Source organism: Hippocampus comes, unplaced genomic scaffold (assembly GCF_001891065.2).
Source record: "Hippocampus comes isolate QL1 unplaced genomic scaffold, H_comes_QL1_v1.1 scaffold9, whole genome shotgun sequence".
NCBI lineage: Eukaryota > Metazoa > Chordata > Actinopteri > Syngnathiformes > Syngnathidae > Hippocampus > Hippocampus comes.
The window spans coordinates 3,954,963-3,973,007 of NW_017805275.1; the positions used below are offsets into that span (position 1 = coordinate 3,954,963).

Below are 18,045 nucleotides of genomic sequence, written 5' to 3' on the forward strand. Positions count from 1 at the left end.
CTCGATTGGACGGAAAAGCGAATGCCGGAACACCCATTCAAACAAAATGTGAGAATCTCAACGATTTCATATAGAATAGTCTTCCATCCATTTTCCGAAACGCTTATCCTTACGAGGGTCGAGAGCGTACTAGAGCTGTCTTTGGGCAGTAGGCGGGGTACAGCCTGAACTGTTTGCCAGCCAATCGCAGGGCACACATAATCGAACAACTATTTGCACTCACAATTTTCAGCTAACAAATTACCCACATGATTATATTGATTTTCTATTGCAAATATTCCGTCATTTGTTGCTGTGACGGGATGCACGCTGGTGTTTAGCTCAATCTAAGGCACTATAATACAATAACATAGCAATAAACCCAGTCTTTATGTTTATTGTTTTAAAAAACGTCACAGTTGCGACTAATTACGAAAATGTGCTTCTGACATTCAAATAAACAAGCATTTTCCAAATGAATGGCATCCAATTCGTGGCGGCTGGTTCAACTGGAGTGACGGAGGACGTATCTGATTGGCCCAAATTGTGGCGTTCTTTTACGTTTGCTCTATGCGATTGGCTAATACACTCCGCCATTCCGTTGCTGCCCAATGAATGGTAAGAACTCACTCAGCTGATTTAGTCAGTCAGGTACTTGCACACATGGAACTTGTCCAAACGCTAACTTATACAGAGCGTCACGCACTCATTTGTGGTTGTCTGTTGTGTGTTTTAAAATTCAATACCACACAACTACACTTTTCCCTTTTTTGAGCTGACTATGGCCACGCGTGTTCGACCGGTGAGTTCAATACCATTGTTTGTTTCTCTCATCAAAGTTTTTGCACCATTGATGTTAAGCGATGAACAGACCTCGTCCTCTGTCTTTCAGAGTAGTAAGCGCTGTGCCGTAATCGGGGGCTCGGGTTTCCTGGGCAGACACCTGGTGGAGAAGCTCGTGGAGCGTGGCTACACCGTGTCGGTGTTTGACATCCGCCAGAACTTCGAGATGCCCGGCGTCACCTTCTATCAGGGAGACCTTTGCGATTTGCAGGTGAGGGTTCCATCCTGTGCTGCAGACTGCATTGGACCGCTCAGGGAGAACACTTCAAACCTCATCCATGCTGAATCAAGATCAATCGACTCTTTTGGTTGCCCATACAAAGCTACTCGTAGATAAAGATACGAAGCCTAATGTCTGACATAATTTGGCACAAATGACATGCACGATATCATAATGTTCAAATATACACTCACCACCGCCAGCCACATCTTTAAGTACACTAGCATGACCACATTTACAAAAACAAAGCTAATTAACCCTGTTTTTCATTTAACTAATGATTATTGTATGGGGCAGCACAGTGAATAATGTGTTTAGCATGAATAGTCTATTAGTATATTCCTTAACTCTTGGAGCCAACTTTACCAACTTGAATTCAAATGAAGGAGTATTAACGCAAGTGTGACTATTAGGGTGGTCCATTTTGGAAAAGTTTGTCGGATTCGTCGGGCCGGGTCGGAAATCTTGTCGATACTATGACACAAGGATGTGTGCAAAATTTTATTCCGATCGGATAATTTTATCCCGTCCCGCAGAGCGACCAAAGTTTCCCCTATGGAAAGAATGTTACGGGGCTGAATGGTAGTACGGTTTCTCCCGTACAGTAAGGATTTTGTTTTGCTCAGTTCGCACTTGCAATAATTCAAAGACGGAAGACAGGAACGCATGTATTGCAAAAAAGGCAACCGTGGTTATCCTTCAACACTGGTGAGATTGTTGGTCCATGTTAACTGGTCCATCTGTCTATCTGTCCATCTGTCTATAATGTCCATCAACACTAGTGACACTGTTAGACCGCAAAAAAAAACGAAATCCGCCGTGCGTGCCATCCCATGCCTACTTCGCGCACGGGTGCAACGCCCGGTGTCGCTCCACGACCTGCAGAAGGTGCTGTCGCTGTTCCTCGTCGCGCGTGATGGCGCCGCAGAACGCGCTGATGAGGGCGACGCCCCTCTCCGCAAAGTCGTTCACCACCCGTAGGTGACGAGCGCGCCGACGAGCCGTGGTGATGTTCGATGTCGAAAAGCGTCCTCAGCTCAGCGTCCAGGCGAGGCGGGTTCTTCTCGCCCAGCCGCTCCTGATCGTTCGGGCAACATTCAGCCCAGCCAGTGTCACGCATGGCAAACAGGGCACGGTTAAAATACACATGTTCACCCTATTGAGACCAGTTGTTATGGTGGAAACTTTGGCCGCTTTGCGGGACAGGAAAATATCATCAGATCGGAATGAAATTTTGCACAGAACCTTGTACCATAGTATCGACAAGAATTCCGACCCGGCCCGACGAATCCGACAAACTTTTTTTTTTGCCATGAAAATGTGGACCACCCTAGTGACTATGCATATCCATGGTTGGTTGTCTTCGTGCGCGCTGCGGTTGGCCGGCAACCAGTCCATGGTGTACCCCACTTCTTATCCAAAGTCAGCTGGGAGAGACAAAAGCTCACCTGTGACCCTCACGAGGATATGCGCTGTAGAAAGTCAGGGTTCTTGTGGATCCTTAAAAAGTCTTAAAAGACATTGAATCCATGAAACTAAAAACAAGGGCTTAACTGGCATGAACCCTTTCCGGGACAGCGGTTACTATAGTGGACAGTTTATCGTGTTATCAGGTTCCAGATTATCGTTATTGGTGCATGAAAGGGTTAAAATGTCATAAATCAATCTTTGCAAAAAATGTTAAAACAGAAAGAAGTATGGTTTTTAGGATTGTAAATAATCTAAAAGCTAAAAAAAAAAAAAGCAAACAAACTTTCTTTAAAAAGTAATTAACCAAATTTCTCTTCTGGCAGCATCATACACGCAACCATGAGCGTGGAATCAGCAAAAGAGTGATGTGGTGTTAGTTGGGACTCCTAAATGCAGGTGCATGTCATGTACTGTATGTACTGTAGCAACTTTGGACAACATACTATAAGACATTAGGATTTGGGAACACTGTGAAGTTCGTCTTAGTTTAATTTTCAAATGGAATTGAACGATCTTGTCTTGAATTTAAGATGCCATAAGCTGTCGGAACCCTGGAAAATGTTTGGAGGAATGGGTTTTTATTGTCATTGTAATTTGTAGTGGTGTAGAACTACATTGCATCATCCTGACAGCGGTTTCTAATATTTTGGTTATTTTAATTCAGCTACAAGGGCCCGTGCAATATTCAAAACAGCTCTTGGTAAGATGCAGTGCCGTTCTACACCAGCTTCAACTATCAGCCCACAAAATAAACTTTGTTGAATCTCAGTCATTCAAACTTATTATTCCTATCTTTCTGTAGCCTTTTTTTTTTTGCAGTGTGTCAAGAACTGACATATCACCCCAAATATCCTTTGTGTCATTTTCCTCCAGGCTCTGCTGCCAGCACTGAAGGGTGTGTCTCTGGTGTTCCACTGTGCCTCTCCATCACCCGCTAGTGACAACAGGGAGCTGTTTGAGAGGGTCAACATTCAGGGCACGGACACTGTCATTCAGGCCTGCACTGAAGTTGGAGTACAGGTGAGACAAGCGGGATAAGAGGTCATCGGTTTTGTATGTCTAAGACTAGATGGGCGGTGAAGCACAAGGGTTTCTGCTTTTTTGTTGATGTTGTTGTCAGAAATTGGTGTTGACGAGTAGTGCCAGTGTGGTGTTTGAGGGCTCTGACATTAAGAATGGGAGAGAAGATTTACCCTACGCCAAGAAGCCTATTGACTACTACACCGAGACCAAGATCAAGCAAGAGAAGGTAGAGTGACATGTTGAATTTAGCTTGCCCGTTTCAACATCTTTTTAATTATGATGCGATGTCATAGGCATTAACAGTACACATGCTGCCAAGGGTGGGATGTCAAGAGTGATAGCAAAGCTCAATGGCGTTGCCCTCCTGAGCTATTCGCGAGCTTGGTACAGGGCACATCCACAATGCTTTGGAAGCATTCTAGCATCTCTCCAACATTTCATTGATGGGGAAAACAAGTGAGCATTTAATACCGGGGTTTTCCTAACAGAGGCATTACCGAATCCATTTTGTAGTGGACAGTGGCAAATACTAAAATGAACATTTGACATGGCTCATGTGATTTTCCTGCTTTGTGCGACTTTCTCCACTGGGTGGTAAGGCAGGAAAAAACTGGAAGGAAAAAATGAAATTCTTCCACCAACACATATTTAGTATGACACGGAATGGACAAAACCCCGAATGAAATATTTGCAATTAAAATTGTAAAAACAATTGAATTAAAATGCAGCGATGAATGAAGACACAGCATATGGGGTGAATTGTGATTTTTTTTTTTTTTTTTTCTGTACTTTGCGTTCTGTGTCAACATCAACTTCGTGCAAATTGCTCTTGTTTGGTTCTGAATCTGGAGATGGGATTCTGCCGCAATGCAATTATTTACTGAATTTTGACTTTCCTACCGCATCAAGGTTATTCCATATCAGATCACCCGCCAAAATCCTGAACATTTTAACCAGGCATATTTTAATTTGAACGAAACTTGCTGTACTTGTTGATAGTGATGACACAACACTCAATCTCTAAATCTCTCACAAAATCATGAACGAATATTCACCTTTCTTTGAATATTTGAGGGGATGGATTCTTCATGTCCTTATTATCGCTAAACAAAAAAAATTACTGAAACTTGTGTTCGGGTCACGTGAGTCACAAGGTCAAATTATAGGTGAAAAGATAAAGTTACAAAAATATCCACCAGCCTTCTAAATGATTCCAGATTCTGATTCCTTGTTGAATTCCCTTTCCCAACAATACCTGTTTTGTAGTTTCGGAGGTATGAGGATTCAAAGGAAGGCGGCACCACCCCTTTTTGACCAACATATTAAAATTCGGTGGTCCGTAGCTCCTAAACGCCTGCTCCGATTGAGCCTACAATTTAAAATTTAGTCTTGTCCCATCGCTGTCGACAAGTACAGCAAGTTTCATGAAAATCAAAATCGGCTTGGCTCCATACCAAATCACCCAGTCGGTGATTTGGTATGGAATGGCACATTATTGATAGACTCCAGCACATTGAGTTGCACAACAATCACAGAATTATGATGTACTTTATGCCCATTCATAATTGCGATGAAAACACGAAATGCTTCCAACCAGTGTATTTGAGTCATAATAGTAGCGAACATGATTTGCAGAATAATGGAAGCAGTTGGGTACCTTGCTCTGGAGCATGTCAGTGTTTTGTGCCCATTTCAAATCAAACTTGGGACCTTTTGATCACTTGTATCGCTGCTCCTTTTCATCAAACATCAATTAAAAAGAAAACCTTGAACACTCTAGTTAAAATAGTGTCATCCTTGAGCAATTGCCTTCACTCACACCAATGCATATTTTCTCGCATTGTATATTTGCATGTTTGTGTCCAAGTTGGTCCTGGAGGCTTGTGACAAAAAGAAGGGTTTCCTCACCGTTGCCATCCGTCCCCATGGCATCTTCGGACCTCGGGACCCGCAGCTGGTCCCGATCCTGGTGGATACAGCTCGCAGGGGCAAGATGAAGTTCATCATTGGGTGAGTCTGAGTCAAGGATACTGAGTTATCCAAAGCGACATCCATACATGATATTATCCATCCATTCGTTTTCTAATTGGCTTATTCTCATGAGGGTCGCGGGCGTGCTGGAGCACATCACGCGATATTATTCTGAATTAATTTATTTGTTTACCTATGAAATGCTGCGGTGGAAACCCCAACTGTAGAATTTTGTGACAACATAGACAAATTATTTCTTGCTCTGTCGCTGTCGTGTTTGACAGCTGCGTTATCAGTATAGCCATCCGCAATGCTTGTGGAACTGCACCCGCCTGTTTGAAGGCTGCTCAGATAACATGGTTTATCGAATGTTCTCAAAAACATGCATCTCTCAGTACATACACAGTCTAGTGGTGCTACTGCTCGTTATTGAATATAGTGGCTGGGTTACTGCTCGTTATTGAATACAATATATTATTTAAAGTAGATATGCTTTTTTTCACATTTTAACACCATTCCCCTGTGTCTTAATAACACGCCTGTGACATTCTTTCATCACGTTACCCCAAGGATCAAGAATTATATCACATGTCACATTTGCTATTTCTTATCTTGCTGCAATTATATTTTTCACCCCTGGCCCATACGCTGATAAGCCAATTGGCTTTTGTTCATCATGACGACCAGTGGCAGAGCCCTGCCATTTCTCTTCAGTGACTTTTGTTGGTGGGAGCAAAGGCTAGAATATGATGGAACAAAAGCCGGTGGCCTTGAAGAAAAAAGCATTTCTTTTTTACTCGTAGAGGCAGCATTTCCTACACTGCACTGTGTGTATGTGGCGTGTGTATGTGGCACTCGGGCACATGGCCAAACAGAGATGCCCCTGCCCCTCACTGACTTTCCAATTCAAAGTACAGACGCTCCCCAGCTTACGAACATTCGTGTTACGAACAACGGTACATATGAACATTTTTGCGGGTACAGGTATGTAGAAAAATGTTCTCGGACAGAGATGCTGTAAGTTAGATTTTGTATTGCGCGCCTTTTTCCGAATACTGTAGTACTTCTTTCCGCCGCTAATACCGACGTAAGGCGCTGTGAGAGGAGGAGGAGGAGGAGGAAACGCCTGTCCCCATGAAGAAGTTTGAGACGGAACTCTTGGCCGAGGGGTTTTCGCTCATAGATAAAGCCATCGCACTCTTCGAGCAGCAAGACCCAAATATTGAACGTTGCACAAAGGTTGCAAATCAAATGAATGATGCCATCCAGTGCTACTGCATCATTTCTGATGAGAAAAAGAAGAAAACCGTGCAATCGTCCATCATCTCCTAAAGCCTTCGAGTACATCTTCCAAAAGTAAGTTAAACTTCATTTTATTATACTTATATAAACCTTAAACATACTTATATAAGCCTTAAACATACATTCCATACAAAATATAGCACTGAAGCAACTTACGAACGAATTCAGCTAACGAACGATCCTTCGGAACGTATCTCGTTCGTTAGCTGGGGAGCGTCTGTAATACCGTGAGAAATTGTGAAATCCATATCACACTGAAAGCATCAGTGGGAATGAGACCCCATCAGTGGTGGAGAACAAGGGCCTACTGTTTTTATTTCCCGGGTTTTGGCTGTCAAGACACATTTTATTCAAAAGAGACTGAGGGCAGCAAGAAAATGGACCGCTGCAGCAAAGTGGAGACTGTGGAGTGTAATACTACAGCAACAGGGGAAGCACATTTTTGGGGTGCATTTCTGTACCTGTTACAGTGGTACACATCCATAAGGCATTTCCAGGTTGACCTCTCGCTCATAATAGTAGTTCATAGTACTCGATGTTTACATATTGATTAGGTGGGGTTTTTGCCATTGAGCTAATCCAACGTGTCAAGCAGGAGAGATTTCCACTGCTCCCCCCAACTAAAGATCATTGTATCATTGCATTTTGGCTTTCCAAAAATAAATACGATAAGATAATATAAGATAACCTTTATTTGTCCCACACTGAGGAAATTTGCAGTCTACAGCAGCAAGAAAATGGGGGCTGGGGGAATAGTGTTTCATTGCACAAAATAAATGTTTCAGAAAAGAACTGTACACAGTTCAATATAAATGCAATATAAAATAAAGCATTAGCAATGTATTTGTAGAATAAATATAATAAATTCGCGATAGCATAGAAAACACAGCGTGAGGTGGCTGTGCTAAAAAGGAAACTAAAAGAATTGTCCCAGTTGTGGTATTTTATTTCATGTGTTTTCCAGGGATGGCACCAACCTGGTGGATTTCACCTTTGTGGAGAACGTTGTACACGGCCACATCCTGGCTGCTGAGCACCTGAGGCCAGACTCTCCCATATGTGGAAAGGTCAGTAGGGGGAAAAAACATCTGAAAACATGCATACTAGTGATTTCCAAAGACAATGTGTTGGGAGATGTTTTCAGATATGAGTTGCAGTTGGGACATTATCCAATTTCACTTATTGAATCCAAAAATGATTCCCTCCAAATGTGCCTTTGTTCTTCTAAGCCAGCGATATTAGTGAGCTGCTGAACAATTAAGTGCTCTTTCACTAGATGGACTACAGAATACAGTAAAATTCCCTTCATTTTGGGTTCTTGGTTCGAATTCCCACTATTTCTTTTTTTTTTAAATACTTCCTGCAGTTTGTGTGTAATTCCACTGTCAGCCACTTGTTTTACCCAAAATTTAAAAGAAGAGTGAAAACAGGAAGTATTTCAAGTTCAGTCTAGTTTCTGCCCCACATTCATTCAGTTTTAAAGCCTTTGTAATCCTGCTTTTTATGCCCCCTTGAAGGTACAACTATGGGTTCATTTATAATGTGCGTCTTTGGGCATATTTATTAATGTATGATGGATTAATATGTATTTATGATTGCTTAAACAAGCCCCATGGAATACGGCCAGAAGGAAATTTGTGAGGAGATATAGACCATATCATTATTAATTCAATAGGCATGCTTTTTGGGCCATTTTTGTTTGGTCGTCTGTCATGAGATCTTTCTCATGTAAAATACTGTTTGTGTCTTGACTCAGTAAAGTTAGGGACACACTGCTGGATACCATGTTTGCATTAGCCTACTGCAATAAATCAGAATCTTATGTTTTGTTTTCACCAGCCATATCATATCACCAACGATGAACCGGTTCGGTTTTGGGACTTCATGTCAGAGATGTTGGTCGGTCTGGGTTACGTCGCTCCGCGCTATCACCTGCCCTACATGCTCGTGTACGGCCTGGCCCTTCTGCTTTGGCTTCTCTCTCTGGTGCTGCGCCCCCTGATGTCCTTCAAACCTACGTTTACGCCGATGAGAGTGGCCCTGGCCGGAACCCACCACTACTACAGCTGTGAGCGAGCCAAACGGGACATGGGCTATAAGCCGCTGGTTGACCTCAAGGAGGGGATCAAACGCACGGTCCAAAGCTATCCTCATCTCAGACAGAATGCAAAATAGGCAAGTATCAGTAACGATAATAGTTAAGGCACATGGACTGAATGGGCAAATCCAAACGGACGCCATTTCCAACCACCTTGCAGGTGGGAAGCCTGTTCGTTCCTTTTCAGCTGTCGTGTAACATTTATACCAGCAGATGGCAGCAGGCTCTGCCTGCATTCCAACACCTTGACAATCCAAAGAGCCAAATCAGTCTAACTCCGGTTCTCGAGGCTCCACTTTCCTGCCAGTTTTCCATCTCTCCCTGCTGCAACACACCTGATTCAAATGATCAAGATCGTTTTCAGGCTCCTGCAGAGCTTGTTGATCACTTGAGTCGGGTGTGTTGCAACAGCGAGGGATGGAAAGCAAGCGAGCGATGGAAGAAAACATTCAGGAAAGCTCCCTTCGAGGACCAGACTTTAACCCCTACGAACTAAATACAAAATCAATGTAAAATATTGACGTTAGAAAGGGAATTATGTGTATTCAAACTGTACGGGTAGAATGAATTCATTAACACTGCTTAATACTGAATTATTTTATTTTTGATTTTCAAAACTGAACATCACTCTCTTTCTTAGGCCATATTTTTGATGCATCTCGTGTTGGATCTCGTTAGATTTTGGAAGTGTTGTTTCAGGAGTGCCCATTGGTGGCTTTTGTTTCTTGCGCACACAGTCCATCCATCTATCCATTATCCGCGCTGCTTATCCTCACGAGAGACGCGGGACGCACACAGTCATCTGAAGAAAAAGAAAGAAAAAAGTTCAACGTACAAGCTCACATAGTTCCCTAGTGTGCACCCAAATTGCGTTTCCGATTTGGAATTGAAGTGAGAGTGCTGCCCAAATCAAAATTCCACGAAAAAACCTATGTCTGTATTTTTTGCAGCAGGGCATAGAAGTGGCCCTTAAAAGCTGTCTTCAATTTCATCTGACGCTCTTCATACTGAATTACAACGCAGATTTTCTTGTCTTTCATTGCCCATTTTCACTGATAATAAGATTCCTGCAGCCACGCTCGAAATATCCTTCTTGGAGGTTGGTCCCCGAGGAGAGAAAACAAAAGTGTACCTTACTTCAATACAATGAAATGAATGTAATAATAGTGATTATTATTTTTGTTAATAAATGAAAAATCTTGATTTTCAATACTGGCATTGGACTGTCTAAATATTGTATTTCAGCAAATTTTGACAAAAATGTTCAGCCCAAGAGTCTCTGGGACTCAAATATGCTCACATCCATCATGTGTTGCCATAACATCAACATATACAGTACATAAAATAATGACAAACAATCCAACAGGCAATAAGAATTTATTACAACAGATGTGAATCAAAAAGGCATTTGTCATGATGAATGTGCGCTTGAAAACAACTCACAGGTTTTTTATGCATTTTGGGTCTTGAGCCAAACTTTGGGGAAACTCTACAAAAAAAAAAAAAAAAAAAAAAGAGAAAAGTTAATTTTGGGTAAAAATTTAAATGTTGAATACATGTTGTATTTGACATCTCAGTGAAGTGATCCTGACATTTTTACATAGCACCGTATCTCCTGTTGCTCTCCTGCAGGGATTCCCCACCATTGTCTTGTGGCGGTAAATCATCCATTTCGACTTTATTGGTCCGAAATTGATTTACAACCAAAAACATGATGTTTATTTGTCGATCAATGCAGCAGGAAATTATGTAGTTTCACTTAATTTGTCAGAAAATCTTTGCCGACAAATGAATGTGTCTTTGTTAATCCAACTACGGCAGTGGCATCTTTCAGGAGACGCAACCCAGTTCGCATTCAAATAACTGATTAATACCTTGGTGTTCAACGAAGCACGCCCAGATTGCACAATCAGTCAAATCATCATTTCGGCATTGTGACATTTTTGTTTGGTGGTGTGGCATGACATTTTTCCAATGTCAGCTGAGTAAAAGTTGGGGAAGACTGCTCTAGTAGATGCTGTAAATTTGGGGTATCCGACTTGTTTTCATCACCGGTCACGTTGTGGTTTTGGCTGCCCTCAGGCCCGGTTACAATGGTAAAACCACATAAATGTATAATCGCTAGGTGCGCTGAAAATAATAGTTGGGAACATTCGGCGGTTTTCAGGTCACGGTTCTATTCACGTCGGAGACATTTAAGGAGCAAAATGCAAAACAAACTACTTGTTTTGTGAAAACAAGAGCAGATTTAATGACATATACACTCTAACAACTGATGAAATTGGTTTCTTTTTTAGGAAAGTGCATCATCAATAGCTTTTCTGTCAAGGAAATGAAAGGATGCAGGCAAGTGCTACAATGCCTTTTGTCGTCACTTTGCATTCCCCTCCCCCCTCTGTGGAACTAATTAAGGTTATCTAATTTGCACTGCACATTTTTATTTGACTGTGTTATTCACATTCGTGAGTTAAATTCAAAGCACATCATCCATCGTGAAATCTGCTGACCAGATGCTGAGCTGCACTGTGTTTGTTTATGGAATAAGCATGTGGCTAGATTGTGAGGCGATTAGACTTTTTGTCCCTTTCCTATATGTGCTGCTCGGGCAGCCCTTATGATCACGCCTTCAAATGGCACCTTTATGATAGAGCAGAAATTGTGGAAAAATTGTGGCAAGCATTCAGTGGCCCCAAATGATGTGGTGGGCCAGATCTGGCTCCTCTGCTTCAGTTTGACACCGGATGGCAACAAGTTGAGATTCTTCTCATTACTTTCACCGATTCTTGAATACGTTTGTTGCCTTGGTAACAACAGAGTCAGATACTTGACATTCTTTTTGCTTTTTCCTAAGCAACCATACGTCATCTTGATTGACTGCCGGAGGCACAGTCACTGGCCAAGGCCGTCAAACTGGTTTGTCGCTGACGGGGACAAAAAAGGGAGACGGATTTGACAATAGACCCAAGCATTTACATTTGTAAATCGAGTGAAACTTTGCCTGCGTTCGCCGTCGGACTGCGGACTTGTTATGCAATGGATTCACACCCTCTTCCCCTTTAAAGTTTTTCTCTGAACATGATTGTCTTTTCAAGTGTTGGTAGAAACAACAGTTACAAAACAATACATCTTTATTTTGTACTGCTGAAGACATGTAGTGTCATTCCAGGCCTCCGTTTGCTTTTTGGATTTTTACCTTGCCATGTGTCGAGATGCTAGAAGTACTCAGTTGCAATCGGTACTTACATAAAAGTACAGATACCTGTGTTGAAAAAACTGATTCAACACCTGTCTTGAAGATAAAGTTAAAAAAAAAATAGTACGGGCTGTAATATGTGCTGAAGGGCAGAAGTGAAAAGTAGTTTTCACTGTCGATTATACACAATAATGTACCCATCTTTATAACCTCTGCACACAAAATAATTTCCCCCTGCTACTTGTGTTGTCTGAAAGCTTGCTAGCGTTGGCTTGACCTTTATATGATCAACAATGGCTCTGCTAACACAGACTGACTAATTAATCATAATGCTACTACTAATAAAAAAGGTCCACCTTACCTGGGTGGGCTTTTGCAGCATAGACGGAGAAGTTTTTACCTTCACCACAAATCATTTTTGTTGCCAACAACATCAATTATTCTCTTAAATCAGGCCAAAGATGGACACTGTTTTGCTTCTCCGAATCTCTGATATCATTGTTGTTAATGCTCCCTGGCTCATCCATGTTGCTACTGCGACTGTGTTTTTCAAATGCAAGTTCATAATAAAGTCACTCAGTATTGTCTGATCATGTAAAGTCATCTACAATCCTCAAACAAGTGACCTTCCTTCTTCTGTAGCTGTGGCTGGATAGCAATACCCAATTGAATACATCATAAGTGAACCCCGAAAGATCACGTATGCTACTAATTAACAAAGACAAAACCGAAGAACATTTTCACTATAATTATAGTTTTTGAAAAGGTAATTTTTTTTGTTTGTTTTCATTTTTTTGAAAGCCTTATCATTTTATTTAGTTATTTATTTTAGTTTTTGTTACCGGTATTTCATAATGATAACCTGGGTAAGGAGAAGAGAATGCCGGTATCTTTTTTTTTTTTTTTTTTTTGAAATGCAGGGAGTTAACGCAACAAGTATTTGTGCTTCCTTACTTCCCACTTCCTGAAGCACCTTGTCCTCTTTAATCATTGTTTCGTTCAAGTGCATATATATATGCTGCTGATCTCATGTTAACGATGCTTGCTTCCTGTTTGGTGCGCATGAGAGCAGTTCTCGTTCCCGCCGGAGATGTTGCTACGAGCCACCATTGTGTTGTCAACCTGTGCTCTGCCTTCTATTGTAGAATTCTGCCACATGCAAGGCAGCGATTTGCTTGCTCACTCCCAAAGAACAAAATGAATACCAAGCACCTTGCATTAGTCACAGTGGTACAAACACAGTGCTCCACCCCACACATCTTGACTCGCTCAGCTTGTTAGTGCTCACGCCCGTACCTGTAGCACAAGACACCTGTCACACACAAGAACCTACAAAGATACGCACACACCCACTTTTCAACTGGCGCATTTGAGCAGGACACTACACTGCTACGAGACCATCTGGATAATAAAGTGAGACCAGTGCCTTTTTGGATACTTTCTGTATTAAGGTGAGTAATTGAAGTCTGTCGTCTCATGCAAATGATTTGAGTCGTTGTTTGCCATCTTATTTTTCGAGCCGTTCCTTTGCCACATGAAGTTGCCCGTCCTGTTCCTTGCACCTCCTTAACGACACTTCATTCATCATTGATGATTTTATTCGGACAGGTGTCTTAAACCTTGGACAAATATGTAATAGGCCCCTTTGTATTGACTCACACTAATTATTGTGGCAGTCATAATCCTAAAATACTGAGGAAGTGAATTCCCAACTGTGGGACTTTTTCATGTCGTATTTGCTCAAGGAATTTCACTGTAAGGGCTTGCCGGTCCATTTTCTCGATCGTTTTTTTTTTTTGGGGTATTTCTTTGAAAGCTTTCTTGTATTTTCACTGTAAATGCGTTTAAGGGGTGGGCTGCTTCAGATAGAAAAGAGCAGAACGCAAATCATTACGTTGTCATGTTCCCACCACCCAAAAAAGAAATTCTGGGGGGTCGAAGGGGGGTCAGTTTTTAGTCAATCGTGGCTTTTTTCCCTCAATTTGGGAAGTGGAAAGACGGGCTCTTCTACATGACTAAAGGATGAGAAAGGGCAATTCCTCTCAGAGCACAGGTTCTTTTTTGGGGGGGAGGGAACAAAGCGTGGGAAGGCTGATTCCTATCAAAACAGCCCTTCCTTGGTTAATCTGTACGATTACGCATTTGTGCCCTCCCTTGGCTTAATGTGCACTCTGCATTTTTCAGGTGGACTGATAAGAACCGGTAAAGAAGTGAGAGAAAATCAAATCATGTCAACTGGTGAGTCAGAAGAAAGTGTCTTGCCCAATAATGGGTCATCACAGGGTGTGTCTCTCAGACTGGGAATGTTATTGCCTCATTGTTCTGATTGCATGCAAAGGGAACATACATTCCCTGGCTGTTAGACAGCCTAGAAGGTAAAATACAGTTAGGTTCAAACATATTTGGAGTGAGTTTTTAATGATTCTAGCTGATTGCACAACCAAAATGCACCTGAAAACAGGTATGGGTGGTGGGCCTCCGCTCAGATGCATTACCACCTCTCACAGGTGTCCAGCAGGGCTTTGTACTTGGCCCAACACTTTTCAACATTTACATCAACATCATGTTATTGGTAACATTAACCATTTGTACATCTACCTCCTCATTCCACACTGCACTGACAAGTTTTACTAATACTCAAAATGCTCTTTCCAGTCTACAGTTATCACGGAACATAATCAAAACTCGGTGTGGGTCGTCAACAGAAACCTACCACAAATTGAGAACTGCAGCAATATTCTGTCATGGTTCTGCTGCTCAATATGTCATTTACTACAAATAATTAGGAATCTGGCTTGAAGGTTGAGTGACATTTGAAACACACATCAACACTCTTCTCTTTAAAGTTACTGTACTTCCAATCTAGGCTCTCTTTACGTGAATAAATCCTCATGAACAGATTTTGCTCAACTGCTCCTCTTTAAAATGACTCTCCTCCCAATCTTAAGGCCATGCAAACAGCTATGCGTCAGAAACCAAGTGAAATCTGGCACAGTGTACAGGATCTAGCAACCAGTTTTCATGAGTGGCTGATGGCCGTGGCATTTAGAAGAATTTCAGCCAAAGTTAGCTAGTAACCTTGCGGTTAGCACGTCTGCCTCACAGATTTAGTGAGTGAATTATCAGTTCTGGCCTTCCTATTTGAAGTTTGCTTGTTCTCGTGGGACTTGCATGTGTTTTCTTCTGGTACTTTGGCTTCCTTTTCTCTTTCCAAAAACAAAACATGCAGGTTAAATTCATTGAAAACAAAAAAATCCCTCGTGGTGAATGTAAGTAAATAGCTGTTAGCCTAAATGTGTCCTGTTATTAGCGAGCAATCAGTCCATGGTGTACGCCCTCTTCTTCATTTGAAGGATATTCGTTTTTGCAAGCCAAGTCATCGAAAAATATAATCGCTATTGTCGTGAGGTGTCAAACTGCACTCCAAACTCCATCGTATCGAGAGGTCTTTCTTATTGGGGTGAGGAAATCTAAAAATAAATCATAGTAAATCCTTTATTTCATATTCAGAGGGGGAAAAAGCAACTGTGTTCCGTACCACGAAGGTCAGGACCAAGCTGAAGGGTGACTTAAGCTGGATGAACCGCAACAATGACGCTGAGGATGAACCTGCAGAAGAGAAGCCATGGTAAGGTTCCCGAGCTGGGCTTGCAAGCCACCCTCACTCAGAAAGTGGGTCTGGAGACCCCAAGCCCTTCGCCGCAGCTGGGCCTCAGTTCAAAACGAACTGTCCAATCAAATCATTTACTGGCTGTGACATATCCTTTGTGAGCAATTCCACTCTTGGACGGTGGAAGTCCATCCTCATAAGATTCACAATGGCACCTGGGAGAGACAATTGTTTGTTTCATTCAGCATTAAACTCAGTTTTATATTACCAGAAACATGGTGAGTCATTAAAACCTCAGCAGCTGATGGCACAGAAAACATCCGTCCATCCATCCATTTTCTGATCCTCACAAGGGTCGCGGGGCTAGCTGGTGCCTATCTCAGCTCGGCCCTGGAATTATTTCAAAAGACTTTTTTTCTTTCTTGACGTCACATCGCTGATTGGTTCATTTTGCTGTCTGTATGATCATGTTTGCCCCGCCTCAGAAATACGCTTGATGCAACTACCCACCACGCTCAGTCAATGGTACATCCATGAGTCTGGATTTCCAGGCTAAAGATTCCCTGGACCACCTCTCATTACACTTCTCAACACCACATTTGAATCCAACATGGCTTTATGTGTCCCTGAATTCATTTTTGATGCCCATTTGGAAACAAAAATGTATTTCTTTTTATTTACTTAATTTATTTTGCATCACATGTGGGCGCTAGTTTTATTTTTTGTTTTTAAGTTTGACTTACGGTGGTCGACTGGTTAGCACGTCGTCTTAACAGTGCAGAGGTGCACGGTTCGATTCCGGACCCCAGCCTTCCTGGGTTGCGTTTACATGCTCTCCTCGGGCCTGCGTGGGTTTTCTCCAGCTACTCCGGTTTCCTTCAAATTTCCAAAACCATGGATAGTAGGTTAATAGAGCACTTCAAATTGTCCCCAAGTGTGATTATGAGCATGAATGGTTGTTTGTCTGTGTGTGCCCTACGATTGGCTGGCGACCAGTTGAGGGTGTACCCCACCTACTGCCCGAAGACAACTGGGATAGGCTCCAGTACGCCTGCAACCCCCGTGACGAAAAGCAGCTTAGAAAATGGATGGATCGAAGTTTGACTTATAAAAGCTTGTGTCATACAGATTGTTTATGTTGTAATTTATCACTGTGGCATTTCAGAAAAAATTCCACCTGTTGTGGAACCTAATCCTTAATTCATAATAACTACTAAATATATTACCATATTACATATTAGCTATAGAAAAAACAAGGGCAGATTCAAAATCAGTACAAAAAATAAATCCAGAAAAGTTAACTTGCATCTCTGATTAGAAAATTTGGTGGAAATTTGTTGAGCAGTCTTATTTGCATGGATACAACGCTTACTCCATGAACTGAACAGATTGAATCTAGTGATTGTGTGTTCATGCAGGATGGCAGAAATAAGGGCCAGACGCCAGAACGGAGCAACATCTAGTCCGGTGTCTTCACCGACTTCTACTGCACCAAAAGCACGCACCAAGTCTGACAGTGAAAAGTAAATGACTTGTAAATTACCATTTACTACAGTATTTCATCACTTGGAAAACACGGCCCAATATGTGCTGATATCAAATCTTTGTTTTGAATTTAGATCGCCATCCTCGGGATTTATGATCAGGTAAAACATAGTAGAACTAATGAACAATTTACAATTTTTGACAGTGAGTGAGAACACCTGTTGACCCATCATTATTGTTGTCCGTACAGGGGTGTTTTCAACAAGCCCGTTTCATCTTCTACGAGTACTTCCAATGGCATTAGGTAAGCGTTACAGCTCTGATTAATACCACAGCAAGCAGTGCACCAGACACAATCTAATAGCACCCAATACTAGAGGGTTGAAAAAGAAGACAAATTAAAAGTCTTCAATATAGAGAATGTTTGTGCGCCACAGACTTAATCTTGAAGGTAGCTTCACTGGAAAGGAGCCTGATCACTGATGGCTCTGCTTTCCATTCTGCCTTGAGAGACGTGAACTGGGAGAAGAGTGTTCTGGTTGACTTGTCAGGCCCTTCAAGCTCTTAAGGCACTGGTACAGTTAGTACTTTGTAGCTGAGGAGATTCAGTTCAAGCAGCAATCAAACAGTAGACTTTTGGACCTAGCAGAGTAACTTTACAGAGCAGCTGAAGCAACCGGTTAATAGAGATGCAATAATGCTAAAAGAAAAAAAATAAAAAATGCTATATATATATATATATATATATATATATAGAGCGGCTGGATAGCTCAGTTGGTAAGGCATCGGTTTGGCGTACGGGAGACGGTGATTCGAATCCCGCTTGGGGGCAAAATGAGCACATAACACCA

At 41.9% G+C, this 18,045-nt stretch overlaps 2 protein-coding genes and 1 long non-coding RNA gene across 31 annotated transcripts in view; 2 read left to right on the top strand and 1 right to left on the bottom strand.

The window, feature by feature from the left end:
* The first annotated feature begins 139 nt into the window (after positions 1 to 139).
* nsdhl (NAD(P) dependent 3-beta-hydroxysteroid dehydrogenase NSDHL) lies at positions 140 to 9,423 on the top strand. Its single transcript, XM_019869858.1, has 7 exons — positions 140 to 781; positions 872 to 1,033; positions 3,386 to 3,532; positions 3,633 to 3,761; positions 5,403 to 5,545; positions 7,773 to 7,875; positions 8,648 to 9,423. Exons 1-7 carry the CDS (start codon positions 761 to 763, stop codon positions 8,981 to 8,983), a joined length of 1,041 nt encoding a protein of 346 aa, XP_019725417.1. The 5' UTR covers positions 140 to 760; the 3' UTR covers positions 8,984 to 9,423.
* On the bottom strand, positions 4,346 to 5,923 carry LOC109515833 (uncharacterized). The gene is made up of 2 exons (XR_002168267.1): positions 5,700 to 5,923; positions 4,346 to 5,551 (listed from the first exon to the last, which is right to left on the bottom strand). It is a non-coding gene; the product is annotated as an uncharacterized LOC109515833 (long non-coding RNA).
* Positions 9,424 to 13,369: 3,946 nt separating the features above from the next.
* znf185 (zinc finger protein 185 with LIM domain) overlaps positions 13,370 to 18,045 on the top strand; it is a 33,018-nt gene continuing 28,342 nt past the window's right edge. For 19 of the 29 annotated variants that reach the window (XM_019869965.1, XM_019869970.1, XM_019869973.1 and 16 more), the window contains exons 1-6: positions 13,371 to 13,550; positions 14,284 to 14,337; positions 15,610 to 15,727; positions 17,128 to 17,232; positions 17,329 to 17,355; positions 17,445 to 17,498. In XM_019869965.1, coding sequence (XP_019725524.1) covers positions 14,328 to 14,337; positions 15,610 to 15,727; positions 17,128 to 17,232; positions 17,329 to 17,355; positions 17,445 to 17,498 — 314 coding nt within the window. In that variant the 5' untranslated portion in view covers positions 13,371 to 13,550; positions 14,284 to 14,327. Of the gene's footprint in view, positions 13,551 to 14,283; positions 14,338 to 15,609; positions 15,728 to 17,127; positions 17,233 to 17,328; positions 17,356 to 17,444; positions 17,499 to 18,045 lie in introns of all 29 variants that reach the window. The other 10 variants (XM_019869980.1, XM_019869984.1, XM_019869992.1 and 7 more) reach the window with 3 other exon arrangements.

Excerpts from the sequence above, each read along its gene's own strand:
- nsdhl (XM_019869858.1), top strand. The coding sequence starts at position 761 with ATGGCCACGCGTGTTCGACCG. Across the intron at positions 782-871 it reads TGGCCACGCGTGTTCGACCG|AGTAGTAAGCGCTGTGCCGT; the intron begins GTGAGTTCAATA and ends TCTGTCTTTCAG. Across the intron at positions 5,546-7,772 it reads AAGATGAAGTTCATCATTGG|GGATGGCACCAACCTGGTGG; the intron begins GTGAGTCTGAGT and ends TGTGTTTTCCAG.